This window comes from Pocillopora damicornis, chromosome 10, assembly GCF_964200805.1.
Source record: "Pocillopora damicornis chromosome 10, jaPocDami1.2, whole genome shotgun sequence".
In the NCBI taxonomy this organism is placed as follows: domain Eukaryota; kingdom Metazoa; phylum Cnidaria; class Anthozoa; order Scleractinia; family Pocilloporidae; genus Pocillopora; species Pocillopora damicornis.
Genome location: NC_142679.1, coordinates 7,041,984 through 7,060,314, shown reverse-complemented (window position 1 = coordinate 7,060,314; position 18,331 = coordinate 7,041,984). Strand labels below are relative to the sequence as shown.

Genomic DNA, 18,331 nt, shown 5'->3' with positions numbered 1-18,331 from the left:
TCTGATGTAAGTGGTTGGGTCAGCAATAGGCTCAAAACACTCCACTCTCTCAAATGTTGAATGGGGTGAGTAGCGCGTTGAAAATAAACATTTTTGTAAGTTTGAAAGCTGAGGAAGGTAGGGTATCATTAGTTTATGGATAGGGGAGTAACAAAGACACTTTCACATTTCGTAAGTCTGCAAAGAGGGGCAAATTTCCGTTTTGCTCTATTTTTCTATTAACTCGAGCTAAGTGAGCCAGACATCCATCGGAAAAAACTGAAAAATAACTACTTTCACCGATTTCAAATAGCAATTTGGAGTGACTATGTTGTGTGTTAAAGGCAAGAAAACTGCTTAAAAAGCAGCCGTTTGTGTAAGAAATAGCTCAGCTTTGGCAGATTTTTATAGGGACGGCGTGGACCGGCAGAGAAATAACCGACATCGCCGACCTCCCAGCAAGCGAAGCAAGGGTTTTAATTTTGCGAGGAGGGTACACCCACAGTGATGCAGTTGGGTGAATTGACGTATTTAGTTGCTGATCCCACAAAGCAATCCCAGTTATCTACGGTATTCCTTCGAGCAGATGTTCCGAAAACGCTTTGAACGCGGAAATATCGTTATGATGAAACAAGATACAGGTTTGGAGGTAATCAGTGAGACGCGACGCAGTGACCTCGTTCCTGTGTCATATTTTTCAGAAAGATTGGGAACTAGGAAACGATGTATGGGAAAATGATGAAACCATCGTGAAAATATGTTTGATTTTAGTATATTTTTTAATTTTATTTCCATCGGAATTGCATGTTTACATCCATTCTGTAAAGGAGCAACCCATTGGTTTGTAACAGAGGATGGAAGAATCCAACAGCAGGTAACGAATCTAAATTTTTATCTTTTAAATTATTCACATCAATTACGGCGTTCGGTTGTTTGAATAAGCTTCGAGTTTGGTGTTAAATTTAATTCATTCATCGTTTGCCCATTTTTATCGTAATGTTCTTCATCCATTGACTGGTTGACGTGCTATTGAAAGTTTCTGGACATTCGTTACTCTTGGAGAGTAAAATTGATAAAATCATCGATAGTGTTCTCTGCCTGACATGAATGAGATGTCACTTTAGTGAATAGACTAATTAGATTCGAAAGGATAAGTACCTGAAATATTTTGATTGAAGAACCTAAGTGAATTATTGATGTTGTTGAATTATTTTTGAAATAAATTGATAATTTTGGATAAGATATTTTTATTTTGTAGACTTTAAGCGCGAACTTATTTCGAAATTTACTTATATTAAAAATAACACTCATTTCAATCAAACTTAAATCTTATGTTTGTTGTAGTCTTCGAGATACACATTTTCACTTTTTGGTATGAAGCTATGCTATTTAGCAAAGATACTTTTGTGAAACAAACTAGGCTGTTGGACATAATATGCACAAAATGTGAAATTTTCTGTCCCAGGTATAGCAAAATACAGTAGACCTTGGCTAACTCAAACAAGATTGAATTTCCTTTGGATTTGACCCCATTTGATACATGATTTGTTTCTAGGATGACTCTGTGTTCAATCTCAAACGACCCTATGATCTGGTCACCTTCATTCAGCAACAAACAGCATTTGATAGATTAAAGATTTTACGAGAAGAGTACCTGGAAGAGAAACGAAAAGTTATCGAAGCAAGAGAGAAGGAAAGAGCAGAAATCCAAAAATCATTTTACGAAGAGGATCCTGATTGTGTTGATGCAGGAGGCCACATTTCTGAGTTTGAACTACATTTGGATATGACTCTTCCATTTTCTAAGAAAGGCATCAAGTAAGTTCAGAAATATGGTTTAAAGGTCTTATTATAACTGTTGATAAAAGTGGTCATCAGTCAATTTTTCTGTATATACTTTGTCTACATTTATTTTAAAGCTTACTCTACTGAGGCAAATACACTCCACCATTTTGGTGGAGGTTGCTGTCAAGTTCTAATTAATAAGTCTGTAGAGTAATAGATCACAGATGATGTCAGATTGTGATAGGAACCTAAAAAGTGACACATGAGACATTGTCGAGTGTGCCACTGATTTTGTCAAAAGATTTTGATGTCTTCTGTGATTCATTACCCTAAAGACTAAGGGGAACATGGAATCATTTTTCTCAATATGTTAAAAAAAGCAAAATGTCATTAATAGTGATGTCATTTTGTAAGAAACAATCAAAATGGATGTGTAATTCGGCTCGTTGTATAAAAATATTTTGGTCATTTGTCAATGTTCAACTGTAAATTAAGTCAAGACTAATTAAGGTTTTGTACCTCTGTCAGTAACGTAGAAATACAAATAAATACAAGTATGGTTTGCAGCTATCTTAGAAGAAAATTAAGGTCATATACAGAAATGCATCTGTTCTCTGACATATCATAAGTAAGAACCAATCAATCAAATGCATGCACAATTCAGCTTATCATATAATCCTTTAATCCCTGAGAGTGACCAGCCTCTAATTTCTCCTTTCAATATCACCCATGAATCAAACATTAAGGTCATGAGAATAAAGGAAATGATAATCAACTGAAGAACCTCTTGATTGTTAAACAAATTCTCCTCGCCAGCATATTAGGAAATGTACAGAGAACAGTATGGAGAATATGCATACTGATGTTAGGGTGTAAAGGGATAATTAGTATTACTACTCTTACCCATTTGTTAAATTAATTCAGTCTTCCAGATCATCTCAACCTTTGCCAGTCACTTCCCTCCGATGTTCAACCACCAGTTTGTCAAGCTCAGCTACCAACAGTTATATACAGCTATGATCATCTTGAGGGAGTAAAGCATCGCCATCTGCTGAATTCCACTGCTGAGCCAATGCTGCTTACAACAATGTCATCTTATTTTAAAACTGCAGAAGAATTAGGAGGCCAAGTGAGTCTGGCTCTTGAAAAGGTGAGCATGATTTTACATTGATCTGAAGTTAAATAAATACAGAATTGAATCGCATTGGAGATGAATTTGCGCTTCAAGTGCGGACTGATTGGCTTTTGCACTTTCTCAATCACATAGTCAACAGTGATGTGCAGATAATTTCAAGGCTTCTCTGGCTTGAGTGGGAAATTTGTAACCAAAAGTTTCAAGTATTTCCAGGGGAATACAGCCAAGTGTTATATCTTAAAATATAGAGGTGTTTTCGCAAGTGAATGGTGAGAGAAGAAAACATCTACAAGGTCAAGGTTTTTAAGACTTAGTTAATTTGTAGAAAGTCACGTTTACTGATTTTGCCTTTTGCAAAAAAAATTGAGTGGGGCGTTTGAACCAATTTTTATGGCAGGGGCAGTAATTTGAACAGACTATTCTACAAAAGTTCAAATGCAAGGGGGTTGTCTGGAAGTAAGGATGATGAAGCTGTAAATTAATCAATGCATAAAGGGTAAAATTTTCTGTTATTAAGAAGGAAAAGAATGCATGCCGTTGTGCAATTTTGCAGGAAGCTATTTTAGGTTTGGTAAATGTTTATTTAATGAACTGTACAACACAATCAGCTGAATGAAGTTTTATGTTTATTTGTACAACACCCAAGTTATGAAACCAACCCTACTAAAAACATTTGTCATCAATGAAATTATTATTATTTTAAGGCAAAGGTAAGCCTTTTTAATGTTTTCAACTAATTTGCCCCTGGGCAATTACCAAAATTAATAAAAAATACCCTCTGTCTCAGCCAATCAACATTTGGTAATATTGCCCTTTTTGTTTTAAATTTATTAAACAGTGAACTTTAATGGAGGGTCGCTGGATTAAGTACCTCTCTGCCAGCTGGGATGCAAAGATAGTAAAATTTTGTTATTAACCTTTTCACTCCCAAGATCTAATTAGTAATTCTCCATACTATCTGCCATACAATTCTTATGATGTTAGTTCAGAGAAATTGGTATTGGATCAACAAATAATCCCATAATTTATATTCTTCTCCATTCTCATCACCTACCTGCTTGATATTGTATTGATATTGTAAGGAGAAATTCTGTCTTGGTCACTTTTGGGAGTGAAAGGGTTAAAGGAAATGGTTCCAATAGATGTTATATCATTATTATTTATCACTTCTGAGAAACAGCAGCACATTACTCTCAGAGAGGAGGATTTGAAGCTGGGTTCTTTAGTCATGCAGGCTTAAGATTACATAGTAAAAAATTATTCCATCATGTGCTCTTTACACCATGTTTTCACTCCTCTCCAATAGTTTATTTTCACCTCTCTTAGAAATTTGTTGTTTTTGTACAGAATTCAACTTCATGGGTTTTACTTAATCTTGCTGCATACTATTGGAGAATTAAAGGAAATGCTCTGCATGCTGTGGAATGTTTAAGACAAGCTTTGTATTATTCACCAAGGTAAGACAATTAGATCCTCTTTCCAAAGGGAGTTTTCGTGGGTTCTTTCTGACAAAAATTAACAAACTAAAATCTGATTTAATCTGATTGTATCATTTGGAGAGATTTAATAGTATCCTCTTTCACTTTAATAGTATAGGAATGGTGTGGAAGTAAAAGGCCTTGTTGGTAAAGACAATTGTGAAAAAACATGCTTTGTATTGAGACATGAATAGTTCTCTTCATGTCTAATCCATCTTGCAATCCTCTCTTTTCAAAAAAATGTCCTGAAAATTGTTGTTCATTATGTAATCTTGTCATATTTTTTTTAAGGGAGCACAAAGATCGTGCACTGATGAGCCTGGCGGCAGTACTTTACCATGCAAATCACACCCATGACTCTGTTGTTCTTCTGCACACTGCTATGGAAACTTGTCAGGAATATTCTGTGTATCACTTTCTACTTGGAAATATTTATGCTGTGAGTACATGTACTTGATTGCTGGGTCAGTTTAGTATGTTGTTAGTCAGTTACAGAATTCCTCTCTATGAATTTTTCACTCAATAATTTGATTTTCTAGGTAAAGTGGTCACATGGTCATGACCTTGCTCTGTTGATCACGTGTTGACTGTGGGGTTTAACCTTTGCCCCTAACATCAGTATGCATATTCTCCATACTGTTCTCTTTACATTTTGTAATGTGCCAACAAGGAAAATGCGTTTAACGATCAAAACCTTCATTTATTTGTTTGTGATCATTTCCTTTATTCTTGTGACCTTAATGTTGGATTCGGGGGGGGGGGGGGTATTGTCAGGAGAAATTTGATGTCAGTCACTCTAAGGGGTCAAATTGTTGAGGTGTTCAAGTACTGCTGGCAAGGGAACCTGAACTGGCCTCTTGGTCGCTGTCAACTATGTCATCCTCTAATTAAACTAGTGCAGAAAGCAGGAAGCAGGAAACAAGATCTTAGAGGTCTACCTCTTTAAACCTTTAGAGTGACCAGTATCTAATTTCTCCTGACAGTAATTACTACTGAATCATTCATGAAGGTTGTGAGAATAAAGGAAATGATCACCAACCTAAGAAACTTTGATTGAAAAATGAATTCTCTTTGTCTGTACCAAGGAAAAGATTGAGAAGAATATGGAGGGTATGCATACTGATGTTAGGGTTTTAAAAAGTGCTCATATTTCTCAGTTCTGATATGTTTTTCTTATTTCTGCTTTTATCTGAACCAGCATAAAACAAAACCCATAAAGGTCCCGTATTATTGAAAAAAAGGCAGAAACCAGTTACTGTCATGAGGGAATTATTACCATGCAAATAAATTTCATGACCAAGATCTAACTTTGCACAGATCCAGAATGAAACATGTAGTCCACGTTTGTATTACGTTTACAAATTCAAATTGTACTAGAATAGTTGGCATTCTTTCTGTCACTGGTCTTCTATTAACAACGGCCGACTTACTTTGATTTTGTTCTCGTTTTTCCAATAGTCTCAGAAGATGTATGAAATGGCTGACTTATGTTACAAATTCACTGTAGCTGTTTCCCCCGACACGAAATCGTTGTGTGAGCGAGTCAAAGCCGTGAGGTGTGAGATTAAACTGAAACAACTGTTAAAAGAACGCCAATTGTAAGTCTTTATTTCTAAAGTTTGACTTTGTGTCGATAAATCTTTGTAATTGCAACAGCCAATAACATCAACTAGTAACCAATTGGAGACCAGAAGTTAACGTAGGTCACTTGGCTGGCTTCTAACGCAGGAATCACGAAACTTGGTGACCCTAAGTCTTTCATCTTGTTGATTCGCTCTGAGGAAGATTCGGCGCTCGAAACGTCACCTTAGAAACTCTTAACAACAGGCAATTTATATTATTAACTCAGTTGTTAAAACCGAATTATTTTGATATACCCACCCACAGAATCAGAACCATATTTTCTCTAGAAACTTAACCCCTCTATTCTTTTATCTGGTCGGTTGAGTGGGTGTTGCTGGGTTTGTTTTTTTCACCAATGTCACAGCGTGGTTAAACAAAATCGAAGGTCATCTGAATTACTCTCTTTCTTCTTTGAAATGAAATGTTGTTTCGTTGTTTTTTCCATCAATCCGCCTTTTTTTCCAAAATACTAAAAAAAGGTCGTGTAACGAAGGAGAAATTCAATTGGTGTTAAGTGTAGGGGATAGTTTAACTGGTTTCAAGGGCAATAGAAAGTGTGCTGGTGTTAAGTGCTGGGCTCTAGTTCCAGACCCGTTCCCATCGAGATACGGATATCAAGTCTCGTCAAGCGCAGCGGGGGAAACGCGCATTCCGTGCCACGCTTGGGAAACGCGAGTCAGTTCCTTTGATAAACGAGAAATATTTGTGACATAGAACTGAGTCAGTTTACTTGTTTACGTAAGAAGAATCAAAAGCTATTTTAAAAATAGAAAGGACGTTACGTGGGCAGCGTACTTTAGCTCTTGCTTGCCGGATTTTATAAGTGAACCAATCGTTCTCTGTCCCTTTAGAGCATTTGATGAAAGATTGGACTTCCACGGCACTCCTGAACTTGATGATTCAAAAGAGTTTAAAAATGAAGAAGCCGAGAAGAAAGAACTCCTTCCGCTAGAAACATTCAAGAAGCAACTTAACCGGCTCTACCTGCTTACAGAAGGTCTACCAAAGAACCCAGACAGCTGTAAGAGCCGATCTGTTCCTGTGAAACAGGCAAGAAGTTCTTTTTCTTTTTCAGCTGCGATAAATCGTTGAGACGCCCTTTTGTTCCCAGTTGGTAAGATTCCTTTTTGGAACGCGCGAGAGCGAAAGGTTCCTTTGGGATGGGATGGCGTCGCAGTGTTTGTTGTGCCCTGTACGTGACAACTGAGAATGGCAACAACCAATCGGAAACCGTTTTGGTAGAGACATAGTTATGTCACAAGTTTGAGAATTATCACAGTATATCTCTTTAAAGAACTAGTCATTGTTTATAACAAGGGGAGGGGTCGGAGGATTTTAGGGGAATCATATGTTTTTCAGGGGGAACGGAGTAGGGATCAGTCGTCGCAACAGAGTACAAGTACGGGGGGAGGGGGGGAGGACTATAGAAAACTGATTGCCAACGAGGGAGGTCATTATAATTCTACAGTGCCTTCTGGGGGGGGGGGGGGGAATAAAGTAAATTTTATGGTGACTCATGTAACTCCCCTCCCCCCCCCCCCCATCTGAAGTAAAATATCCTCAGCAAATTTTATTTTTTATTTTTATTTATAGGAAGGGCATTTGCCTTCTGATGGTACTGTAACAACAGAGAGACGGGAAAAACAGCCAAAAAACGAAGACTCCGAAGAGACAGTCAACAAACAGAGGAATGAGAAAGAGGAAAAAGAAACTGGAAGTTCTGGATTGCGAACTCTACCGCAAGGAGAAGAAGAATCAAAACACAATTCTGATGCCATCGAATCTGATCTAAAATCGAAATCCCTTGATAGAAAAGGCCAAGATGAAGAACGTACTATCTGGAAAGAAAAAAGAGTGATGAGTGAATCACTAAAAGCAAGAAATTCTCGGTTAAATAATTCTAAATTTTCTATAGAGATGAAAACCATGCAGGATTTAGAAGAAGCTCGATTAGCGTTGACTCGCTTAAAACATGTCATGAAAACTGTTACTCATACAAACTCCGCTACGCAGACTGTGAAAATAACCGAGGAGAAAGTGCTGCAAAGTGAAAACGGTGCGAAGACAAACGTAGAAAAAACAAGCTGTGTTGAAAGTATTTCAACTTTGCAGGAAAAAGAAATGACAGTCAAGAAAGGGAATACTGGCCGACGCGGCGAGAGTGGTTTTAAAACGATGAAACGAGGCGCTGGTTTTAATAATCCTAGTGAGGATGGCTTTGCCGGAAGTGTTATTGCTGATGATGGTAAATTTGTTAAGCAGAAAGGAGAGTCTATTGTGTTGAGCAAGAACGATCCAGGTTCAAAGTTTGATTATCTGATACCTTCCAAGAACACCCGTGAAAATGTTATCGCAGAATCACTGTTTGAGCAGCTAAAAGGAAGCGTCCCTAGCGGACCTAAACACACGCCACCTCTAAAGGACAAAGCATTCTTGCCAAGTGTAAGGAATTGTGAAGATCTTGGAAGGAAGAAACTAAAAGGCGAAGCGGTCAGTGCGGAATGTTTGACTCATGATTCCAAGAAACAGACGCACGGCACAAGCGCTGGAAGAGATGTTGGTGTTGAGAGCTTTGTGTCAACCACTGAATTTACTAAGGCCGAGGAAAATGAGCTATCGATGGATAAAAGAACTCTGCTTGATTCGGATGGTGAGGTAATTTTGATGAAGCAAACTTTGGCAGATGAGATTTCGGCTAACGTGCCTACGGATTCTCTATTAAGTGAGCGCACTTCTGAAGCAAAAGTTCTTGAACAAAGCGAGAAGAAAAGTAATAGAAATACAAAAGTCAATATTGGTTCGACTGCAAGTGATAACAACAATCTTAAAGTGAACTCTGTCGAGAGTGTTTCTGCCACGCAAACCAAAGGCAGTGATCTAGAAATTGAAAGCAAGAAGCATCACGGGAAGACAAACCCTGGAGAGTACGAAAAATCTAATTTGAACGTACCAGAAAATAATGGAGAGAAATTTTCTACCGCTTATGACGATGCGAGAAGTAAAACCAGAGATGAAGAGGGTTATAATAATAAAGATTCTGGTAGACCAGATACTAGTGGTGTCGTTAAAAATCCTAAAAACGCTAACGGAGAAAAGAGTAAAGCGGAGAAAAGACAAAATCGGTTGGATTCAAGCGCAACAAAAGAGTTACCTGCTAAAAGTGATAAATCAAGTAAACTAAACGAGGTTAAATTTAAGCCATCGCCTAATATGAAGGAAAAAGTTAACAGCGCCGAGTTTCTTCACAGTGTTGGTGCAGGATCGAGCGTTTTTGAAACAAGCTTTATGAACGTGCAAACTGACGGATCTCTTCAGGATCTGAGTGAAGAAGAATGCCGACACATAGAAGGTGTCCAGGCTCTGATTGTCAGGAACAAACAGTTCAGTGCATGGCTGTCGTTGGACACCAAAAACATTGAGTAAGTCAGTTGTAAGTTGTCAGTTGCCTTTTTGCATGAATTTCCTTAAATGAGCTTCTTCGACCAGTCATGTGTGTCCCGGGGGGGGGGGGGGGAACGTATTATTTTATCATCCATAGTGGACGATCTTTTAACATACTGCTTAATATGAAATATGTTAAAATATGTAATCGGCGCCGGGGGAGGGGGTGGGGGGGTACTTGGGTCTTTTTTTACTGGGCATGTGCCAAAGACCTCTCAGACCCCTACCCCATTATACACTATTCTGTGGCCAATTATAAACCCCTTCTTTTGGTAATACCGTAGCAACTATTTAACTGCAAATCTTCCCATTTTTAAATCCCACTTACCAGAATATTCTAACCACCAAAGATTCCGAAAATGTGCGACTCCATTCAAATAACTTAATAACCTTATTGAAGATGCAACCCCATTATGGTCAATCCAGTCGTGAAAATGTGACCCTATCTAGTGGCACATACCATCGGCCTATTGTTAAGAAGTACCCCCCTCCCCCTCGGGGAATCGGCGTCAATGGTTGGTTTCTGTTTCGTCACTGTCAGTGTAATTTTTCTTCTCTTCCTTTAGCGTGCGGGCTCACATCGACTTCCTAAGTGAGGTGGACGACTTTCCCAGAAGGCCTCGTTGTACGGCAAAGATCAGGAACAAATTGCACACGTTCCACAACCTTCCGGTACTGTGAATATTGTTTTGTTGTCCTCTTTCTCTCTTGCTCGCTCTTCCGTTAATTAACCTTTTACTCCCTGATATCAGTATGCATATTCTCATTACTGTTATCGATACATTTCCTAAGGTGCTGACAAGGAGAATTTGCTTAACAATCAAGAGTTTCTTCAGTCGGTCTTAATTTCATTTATTCTCATGATTCAGGGGTGATATTGTAGGAAGAAATTAGATGCTGGTCACTCTTAGGGGCCAAGGGCTCAATTGATACCTCTATGCCTTCCTCAGCCTTAATTGACCGACCCAATGAGTGAGGGCATTATTGTATCTCTTGTAAGATTACTCGCTTTCTTTTGTCTTAGTTTTTTTAAAGTGGTTTGTGTACTGTCTTTTATCAAGGGTGTGGTCAATGCTGCTTATTTTGATCAAGTCGCTGAAGTTGGTCTCACTCAGGTTTGGTTTTGGTTCTGTTCGTTTTGTATGTCATGTTGCAATGTAATGTTACGTTTCTTTAGAAAAAGAAGTAAATTTCTGTTTTCTTTCTTCCACAAAGAAGAGTTTCTTTCTTTTTTTTACCGGGTAAGTCTATGCCTAGACATGACTGTTACATTTACTATTTTTAGACCCTGTTGAGCATGGGAAGAACATTACAAGACACCATTGACGAGATGGGAACACGAATTTTCAATGCCCTAAAGAAGGTACGACCCCAAGCTGTATTTTAACGAAACAGATCAGTTTTCTATGGTGGCACGGTTTCTCTCTTCCTTTGATCAAGTTTTCTCTTTCTTGACATTTTATTTCTTCATCTATGAAGTATCATAACAGAAAATTCCTATTGCGCATGCGCAAAAAGTAAACCCCTGTAGATTTGGTTAACTTAAGCAAATTTCGCGATGATGGACCAATTTGGTTCCGTTTTGAAGTTTTGGGTCTTTACAGACTGCTGTTAAATACTTAAAAGTTTTACGCCATTGGTAAGGTGAGTAAAGGGCCCCACAAGGGTAAGCAACATGTGAAAAAAATATATACGATCGTTTCCCTTTTAGTAAGATTTCACCGCACGTTCCATGTTTAGAGGTAGGTCGCCCTATGATCGATTAGTGAGGGGACCAATTACGCTGGACATGTCGGCTCATCCTTAGGATGAACCCTTCCGGATCATGAAGTAAAACTGGTCTGGTGGTCGGAACTTTAGCATATTCTGACCCAATTTTTGGACCCGTCTAGCACTCATACCACGAGTGCTTAAGATAGCTTGAAGTCTGACGATTCTTTTTGTTTTTGTAGAATTCTTCGTCCTGGGTGCTACTGAATGTAGCGTCTCTTTATTGGAGAGTACAAGGAGATACTGCTGAAGCCATCAAGTGTCTACGCCAAGCTCTTTCTTTCTCTCCATCCAATGCAAGGGTAGGCATTTTATGATCAGAACAAGAAGAGGTCCTTTTATTTTGAACTCACGCAACGTCTTAAGACATTTCTTTGTATCAGAGTATCACCATAATTTTTTACCTCGGATTCCTCGAACCTTCCCCCCCCCCTCCCTCATCTTAAAAAGTTTTAGCTGGCCGCCGGAAAAAAAGGGGGGGGGGTGGTTTGTTATATCAACACCTATTCTCTACTTAACTTAAGTCAAAACTCTTTCTATAAAAAAAATATATCAAGAAAGTGGAAATGTACAGAGCGGCTCGTTATGAGAGTTGCGTATTTCTGTAAAAAATTATACCCTTTGAACACTTTACACCCTAACATCAGTAAAGGTATTCTCCATACTGTTCTCCATACATCCCTAAGGTGCTGGCAAGGAGAATTTGTGTAACAATCAATAGCTTCTTTAGCTGCTGATAATTTTTTTTTAATTCTTATGAATTTACTGCATGATTCAGGGGTGATGTTGTAAGGAGAAGTTAGATGCTAGTCACTCTTAAGGGTTGAAGGGTTAATGCGCTAATTGATCTGCAGGATTTCAAATCAATCCCAGATGGAATCCCAAAACTAGTTACATCTTAAAATGACATCGTAAGTCATTTACTATTGTTACATCTGTCAGTTCAAAGAATCATACTCCAACTCTTGGTCATGTTTTCGTTCCAGGATGTAGCTCATGTTAGTCTGGCCAGTATATTGTTAAGAGAGGGCCAGCTTGAAGACGCTGCTGTAGTCATAAAAAAGGCTCTTGAGGTAACGACTGTACTGAATGACATTTCCAAGACATTGTCCTCTCGAACTGGTTGTTTTTCGCTTGATGTCTCGGCCCCAAGCCTCACTGTTTCTATAAACGAAGCAATATTTATGATAAGTTACATTGAAAGTTATTTGAAAGTCGTCCCAGGCGCAGGCGCAAAAAAGTTGTGATACACTAGGCGTGACACGTTTCTAACGCACGTGACTTAATTCTAATTGTGAAGGTCGCGCAAAATCGTGGAGAAAACAGTAATTTTTCTGTGCAAACTTGAACCTCTCTACTAACAGTGTTTGTATCTCATTTCTGAGGACTTTTCTGCTGCATCCAGTAATTGTTGTATCCGTCGTTTCTATGACTTATCTACCAAACTTTTACTTACATGTCTATTTGAAAAAGACATAAGTAATTGATCCGTAGTTTTCCAAGTAAAAGAAAACTATTTTTCTGTAAAACTTAGAGATTGCGAACACCAGAAAAATGTTTGCGGAAGTGTGTTTCAAAGAAAAAGAATATTACTGATCCTTGTGGGGGATCTGGTAATATTATCGTAACATAACCAAAATCATCCGACACTCCCCTTCCCCCTTCTCCCCTCACCCCCCCCCCCCCACCCTCAGGCGGCTAATAATAACCGGTCGCTAAGCTCAGAAAACGAAGCAAACAGCAATTGTCATAAGTTTATGGCTTTAAACTTTCCTTGCGTGTGCTGAACTTCACTGTGATCGGTTAGTTTAAAATTGACCTGTCAAAATCAATTGATAGGGTTCACCTTTGTTGTTTTTGTTTTTGTTGTTGTTTGTTTTTTTAAAGTTTTACTGTAAAGTAGAAAGAGAGTAAGTAAAAGAAGCTTCAGTTTCATATTGTTTCCGTTTTTTAGATTTCTCCCAGTCTTGCTCTTGGACACTTTATTCTTGGAAACGTCTTCGGTGCTCAGGTATTTAATGCGTTATCTGTATGTTCTTTAGTGCATTTTATTAATGGAAAAAAATAAGAATTTAGCCTAAATGCAAATTAGGATGGGAAGCATTTACTGTTTGGTTTTTCAGTCTCTGAGCAAATCTTTATCCGAGAAAGGGTTCGTTTAATGTTGAAAAAGGTTCGAGACCTTTTTAAGGTTTAGACTATATCCTATATGTCAATAACAAGTGGTTAAATTCCTCTGATCTTCATTTCTATGTTAATGCGAGTGTTATCGAACCAAGCACTAGTAGCCCAACCAGCGGGAGCCGGTTTCCATACCAATACCCTGTATAAGTTTAGCCAGGCAGAATTAGTTATTTTATTCTCTAGGATCATTGTGCTGGAGAATTATACCGTGTATCTATCTAAAGACCCTTACTGCAGTGTTATATACAAATATTTTTCCGTCTTGCTTTAAGTCAACTTTAATCTCTTTCTTTTCCACCTCAGAGTGAAATACCTGAGGCTATTCAGCACTATCTGCTCGCCTTACAGCTCGAACCAGGCTTCACACCGGCTGTGGAGAGGTTAAAGATCATTCAGTGTGTGCTGTGGAAACAGCAAAAAGCTCTGGAAAAAGAAGCCGCTGACCTCAGGAAACTCCTTACCCCAAAGTGAACGCAGTCGGCAGCGGTCTCGAACTTTTTCTCTCAGCATTTGTAGTCTGAAAGACCGACTTTAATTTTCTAAAATAGTTAAACTTGCTGAGTGGATAAATGACAGAAATTATTTCTATAATGGGAAAAAAAAGCATATTCGGCAATCGATGAATTATATATTGGGATGAAAATTTTCTAATTACAAAAATAAAAAGCTTAAAATTTCAAATAAACCCTAGCTGGCAGAACTTAAAAAATAAAACGTTCTTCTTTTGGAAAGATAGGCCAATATTTTGGAGCTTTTTATAAATGCGAAGTAACCGTTAACTTTTCCTCTGGCTTTTGCGATTAAATCTCTCACTGAATCTTGTAAGACATTGTCTAGAGTCAGGAGTCCATTACATCTGTTAGTGTGTATATTTTCTTTTAGAAATAAATACCATTTTGAAAGCAATGTGTTCATAGCTTTTAAAAGTAGTTTCTGTAGTCATATGGTTCAGAATATATAAAGTACCGTTTCAAAACGGCCTCGTCACTCTTTGAATTTAAGCCTGCCACGATTACAGCTTTCTTCATCCTAACTTAATAATTTCATGTAGATATCGAAGTCAAATTAGACAAGTAAGTATTTTTACACAGAGAAAAGAGTAGTTTTGTTTGAGGGGACGCCGGTCATCTGACAAACTTTTCTATAGAATTCTTAAAAAGAAGTACAAAGTTATGAATTTCTCACCTCATTTATAGTTAATATATTGTGACGGTAAATATTTTTTAGAAGGTTTAGATATAGCAGTCGTAAATACAAATGTGCTATTTTGAAATAAAGCGTCATGAACTTTATTGGAAAATAATGCTCTAGTGGTGTTTTAATTTTTTTTTATTTTCACGGCTGATATCTGCTAAATTCAACAGTCAAAAGAAGCAAAGAGATACCCAAAGGAACAAAACAAACAATCGTAGCCGTCATTCGTCAGTGCTAATTTACTGACTTGCGAAGGTTGTGTGACTGTCATACTTCCCTTCCTTTGACGCATGCGTACTATGACTCAAAGGAGTGCGTGACGGAAGAGGATTACTCAATTCAACATGGCGAGTGTTTGGATGGTGTGGTTGGCTCTTGTTGTCGTGCAACTGGGATTTGGAGCTTATGGAGTTATCGTTTCCAAATTTGCTAAAGAGAACAAAGCAGATCCTCTAATCTTCAGCCTGATTCGCGATGCGGGATGTTTTCCTGTGCTTCTCTTGGCAGCTTTTGTCTCCGAGAAGAGGATTCAAATTCCTTCTCCTAGGTACGTACAAGGTGAAGGATATTGAGTTGATTTGAATTTAGTGGCTAACTGTAGAAATCAGTTTACCTTAAGGTGGTCTTGGTAACTGAAATTATCTTCAAAAAGCCTTTAAAACTTTTGTTTTAGTCCGATCTCCGTTCTAAATGAATCCAAATGGCCCTTAGATGCCACTGATCGCACTTTGATATTAGATTCGATCCACGAGAGAATATATCGCTTACCAGTTCGAGTAGATTGCGTAGTTGGCTTGATCTTTAAGCTTTCTTGTTGCTGTTTGTTGTAAATTTCGAAAAAAACCATTATAATATCGTCACCTATTGCTGTAACTTTGAAATTGTTACTGGTACCAGTAAGCTGAGATCAATGGGATCTTGATTTAATATTCGCTATAGAATAAGAAGTCCGTAAAGGTTACAAATTTACAGTATTGTCCCAGTTTCAGTTTGCTCATTTGGCACTTTCCAATTTCATGTTTGTTTACAAAATGTGTGTTCAAACCCAGTTTCCATTTTGAAACCGCCCACAGCGATCAAGAAAACAAATATTCATACCCATTCGCTGTAACACTCTCAAAAGGAAACTGTGTTTCTTGTGGACCAAAGTCATGATAAATTCATCTCAAAAATTCGTGGATTTGAAGATAAAGAGCTATTATTCTTAACAAAAATACAAAAGCCGAAGAAACTTTTATTGAAGGAACTGTAGGTGCATCTCCCCTCCCCCTCCCCCCCCCCCCCACATCCGATTGTTTTGAATTAGCCCGCGAGCAAGCTCTGCTGCGGCAAGAAAGCCGAAGAGCGATGCAAGCGTGCAAGAGATCTGCGAAGGGCGCGCATGTTTGATGGCACAAAAATGAGTGCCTGCGAGGACGCTTTTGTTTCTCGATTCCGGCGTCTTTTTTAGTGCCAGGCCCCTTGCAAACTTCTCGCACGCTTCATTCGCTCTCAGGCTTTAAATCTCGCGGGCTTTGTCGCTGGTGCCATAGAGGGGATGAAAACCCGTCTACAGGATGTTTCGAAGAGGCTCTGAGTGAGGGCGACTCTTAAGTGAATTTCTTTCTCTACAGGGAACTTCCCCTTTTCATCGTTCTAGGTTTAACAGGAATGTTTGGTAATCAACTATTGTACCTTCTTGGTATTTATTACACTAACGCGAACATAGCGTCCATTTTCCAACCAGCAATCCCCGTGTGGACAGCATTACTTGCTATCATAGTGCGCATTGAGCCGTTTCCAGACTTTCGTACTTTGCGCGGCTGGGCCAAGTCTCTGGGAATTCTTTTAGCTGCTGTCGGAGCCATAGTTATGACAGTGGAAAAAAAAACTGGCCAAGCATCAGACCATAGTGGATCATCCTCGTCTAGCAGCGTCAATTTTGTGGGGTATGTATTCCTCCTCGGGAATACTTTGTCCATGGCTGTGTATATCCTCCTTCAGAAGAAGTTTATCTTTGACAAAGAGGACTCTTGTTGGAAAACGAAACCTGTGACAGTCACTGCGTGGAGTTATCTCTTCGGTGCAATGTTTATGGCTCTCGCCTCGCTTTATTACGTCAACAAGCCGGAAAAGTTTACGTATTTCCCTCAAGAGGAAGTTTACCCAATTCTGTACGCAATATTTATCGCCTCAGGTCTATGTTATCTTTTAATATCCTGGTGTAACATGCAGATATCTGCGTCACTCGTGACAGCCACATGGCCACTTCAGGTTTTGTTCTGCGCCATTTTGTCTTACTTTGTGCTGGGCGAGGTGCTGAAAACTTTGGAATACGTTGGAGGTGTGCTTATTGTTATAGGCCTCATGGCAGTCGTTTGGTCAAATTTTTCAGAAGAAGAAATGAAAAGCGAACAGGAAGAAGACTTGAACAATTCTTATGGCTACGTTAAAGTATCACAATATGATGGTTTTGTTGCAGAAGGTTCAAGAAAGAGAAAAGAAGTGAATTAGACACTAATTAAGTCTGACAAAATAACGTCATCTGATCTAAAATATTCTTCGTTTTATCTAATATTGCAGCATTGTGCCATAAGTTGGTCTGTACTTATAACTACCAGGGTATTTAAGAAAATATTTAGGAAGTCTCAAAACTTATGAATTTCTCACCTAATCATAAAACTTATAATTTCCTCGATTGTGATTTGTTTAAAAAAACTCTTATTTTCCACTTATTCACTTGTCAAGGTGTTATCAAATCAACCAATCACAACCTTGGTTTCAATCACCATAGAAAAACGGTGTACAGACTCTTAAATTGAGGCTTTTTTTTTCTCTTTTTTAATTCCATTTCTTTTATAACTTGGCTATATTCTTCTTCTCTCTTAAAATTGTAATTTTTTTGATTAATTGGCAATAAGACTTCATGTCGTCCAATTCGGTCTGTAATCATACTTGTGATGAATAAATCGGACTCCCGCCGCGCGGTCGTCCGATTGTGTTATCACTTGTACGATGACAGACCGAATTGGACTCCACTCAGTCCTATAACCATTACATATTCATAGATAATGTATTTTGTTAACGTATATTTCAGTAATATTAATCGTAGTGGTAAACCTTCACAAGATTTTGGCTTCGTGGTTTGAAGGCCAAAACCCAAGGAGAAAACTCAGCAGTACACGGGTATGTGTTTCTGGGAGAATAGATGCTAGAAGAGAGATGAATAGATGGATTAATAGGTAAATTGGTACACATATAGGCGTATAATCATCTCGATTTTCAGATTATTTTAGCCGGGCACGCAAGGTTGTATCGAGTGTTTTGTACCACTCGCAAAGTCCCCAGCCTTACTGTTGTCAACATCACACCTCTATAGCCAACATTGCGCTTTGCGGTTATGTGATCCATACAGAGTATTCTTTTATTGCTCGATTTATTGTCCTACAATTTAATCACATTTTCCGTACTGTTCAAAGTTGTTGGACTTAATTATGGCCCAACTAGGACTCAACGCACCTATGTTTGGTTTTTATCTGAAAATTGTTCCTCACTTTCCAGAATCATCACTGATGTTGTGTGGAAGATGAATTTGAAAAAAAAATCGATATTCTTATGGGGTTGTCATATTATGTAAGGTCTCTAATTGCATCAATTGTTTTTATTTTTAGCATCTGATATTTTTCTTACAACATCAACCCAAATCACACACTAATATAAGGCCACGAAAATAAAGGAAATGATCACCAACTAAAGAAGCTCT

General features: G+C 38.3%; 2 protein-coding genes across 2 annotated transcripts; both read left to right on the top strand.

Moving 5' to 3' along the window:
* Positions 1–666: 666 nt before the first annotated feature.
* LOC113670306 (tetratricopeptide repeat protein 17) lies at positions 667–14,695 on the top strand. Its single transcript, XM_089183753.1, has 15 exons — positions 667–853; positions 1,535–1,797; positions 2,689–2,914; positions 4,247–4,356; positions 4,669–4,816; positions 5,836–5,975; positions 6,852–7,050; positions 7,594–9,419; positions 10,008–10,113; positions 10,503–10,556; positions 10,727–10,804; positions 11,394–11,513; positions 12,198–12,284; positions 13,166–13,222; positions 13,699–14,695. The coding sequence occupies exons 1-15, from the start codon at positions 737–739 to the stop codon at positions 13,864–13,866; spliced, it is 3,699 nt and encodes a 1,232-aa protein (XP_089039879.1). The 5' UTR covers positions 667–736; the 3' UTR covers positions 13,867–14,695.
* A 199-nt stretch (positions 14,696–14,894) lies between these two features.
* Positions 14,895–18,323, top strand: LOC113670308 (uncharacterized). The gene is made up of 2 exons (XM_027186431.2): positions 14,895–15,136; positions 16,203–18,323. Exons 1-2 carry the CDS (start codon positions 14,934–14,936, stop codon positions 17,080–17,082), a joined length of 1,083 nt encoding a protein of 360 aa, XP_027042232.2. The 5' UTR covers positions 14,895–14,933; the 3' UTR covers positions 17,083–18,323.
* Positions 18,324–18,331: the final 8 nt, after the last annotated feature.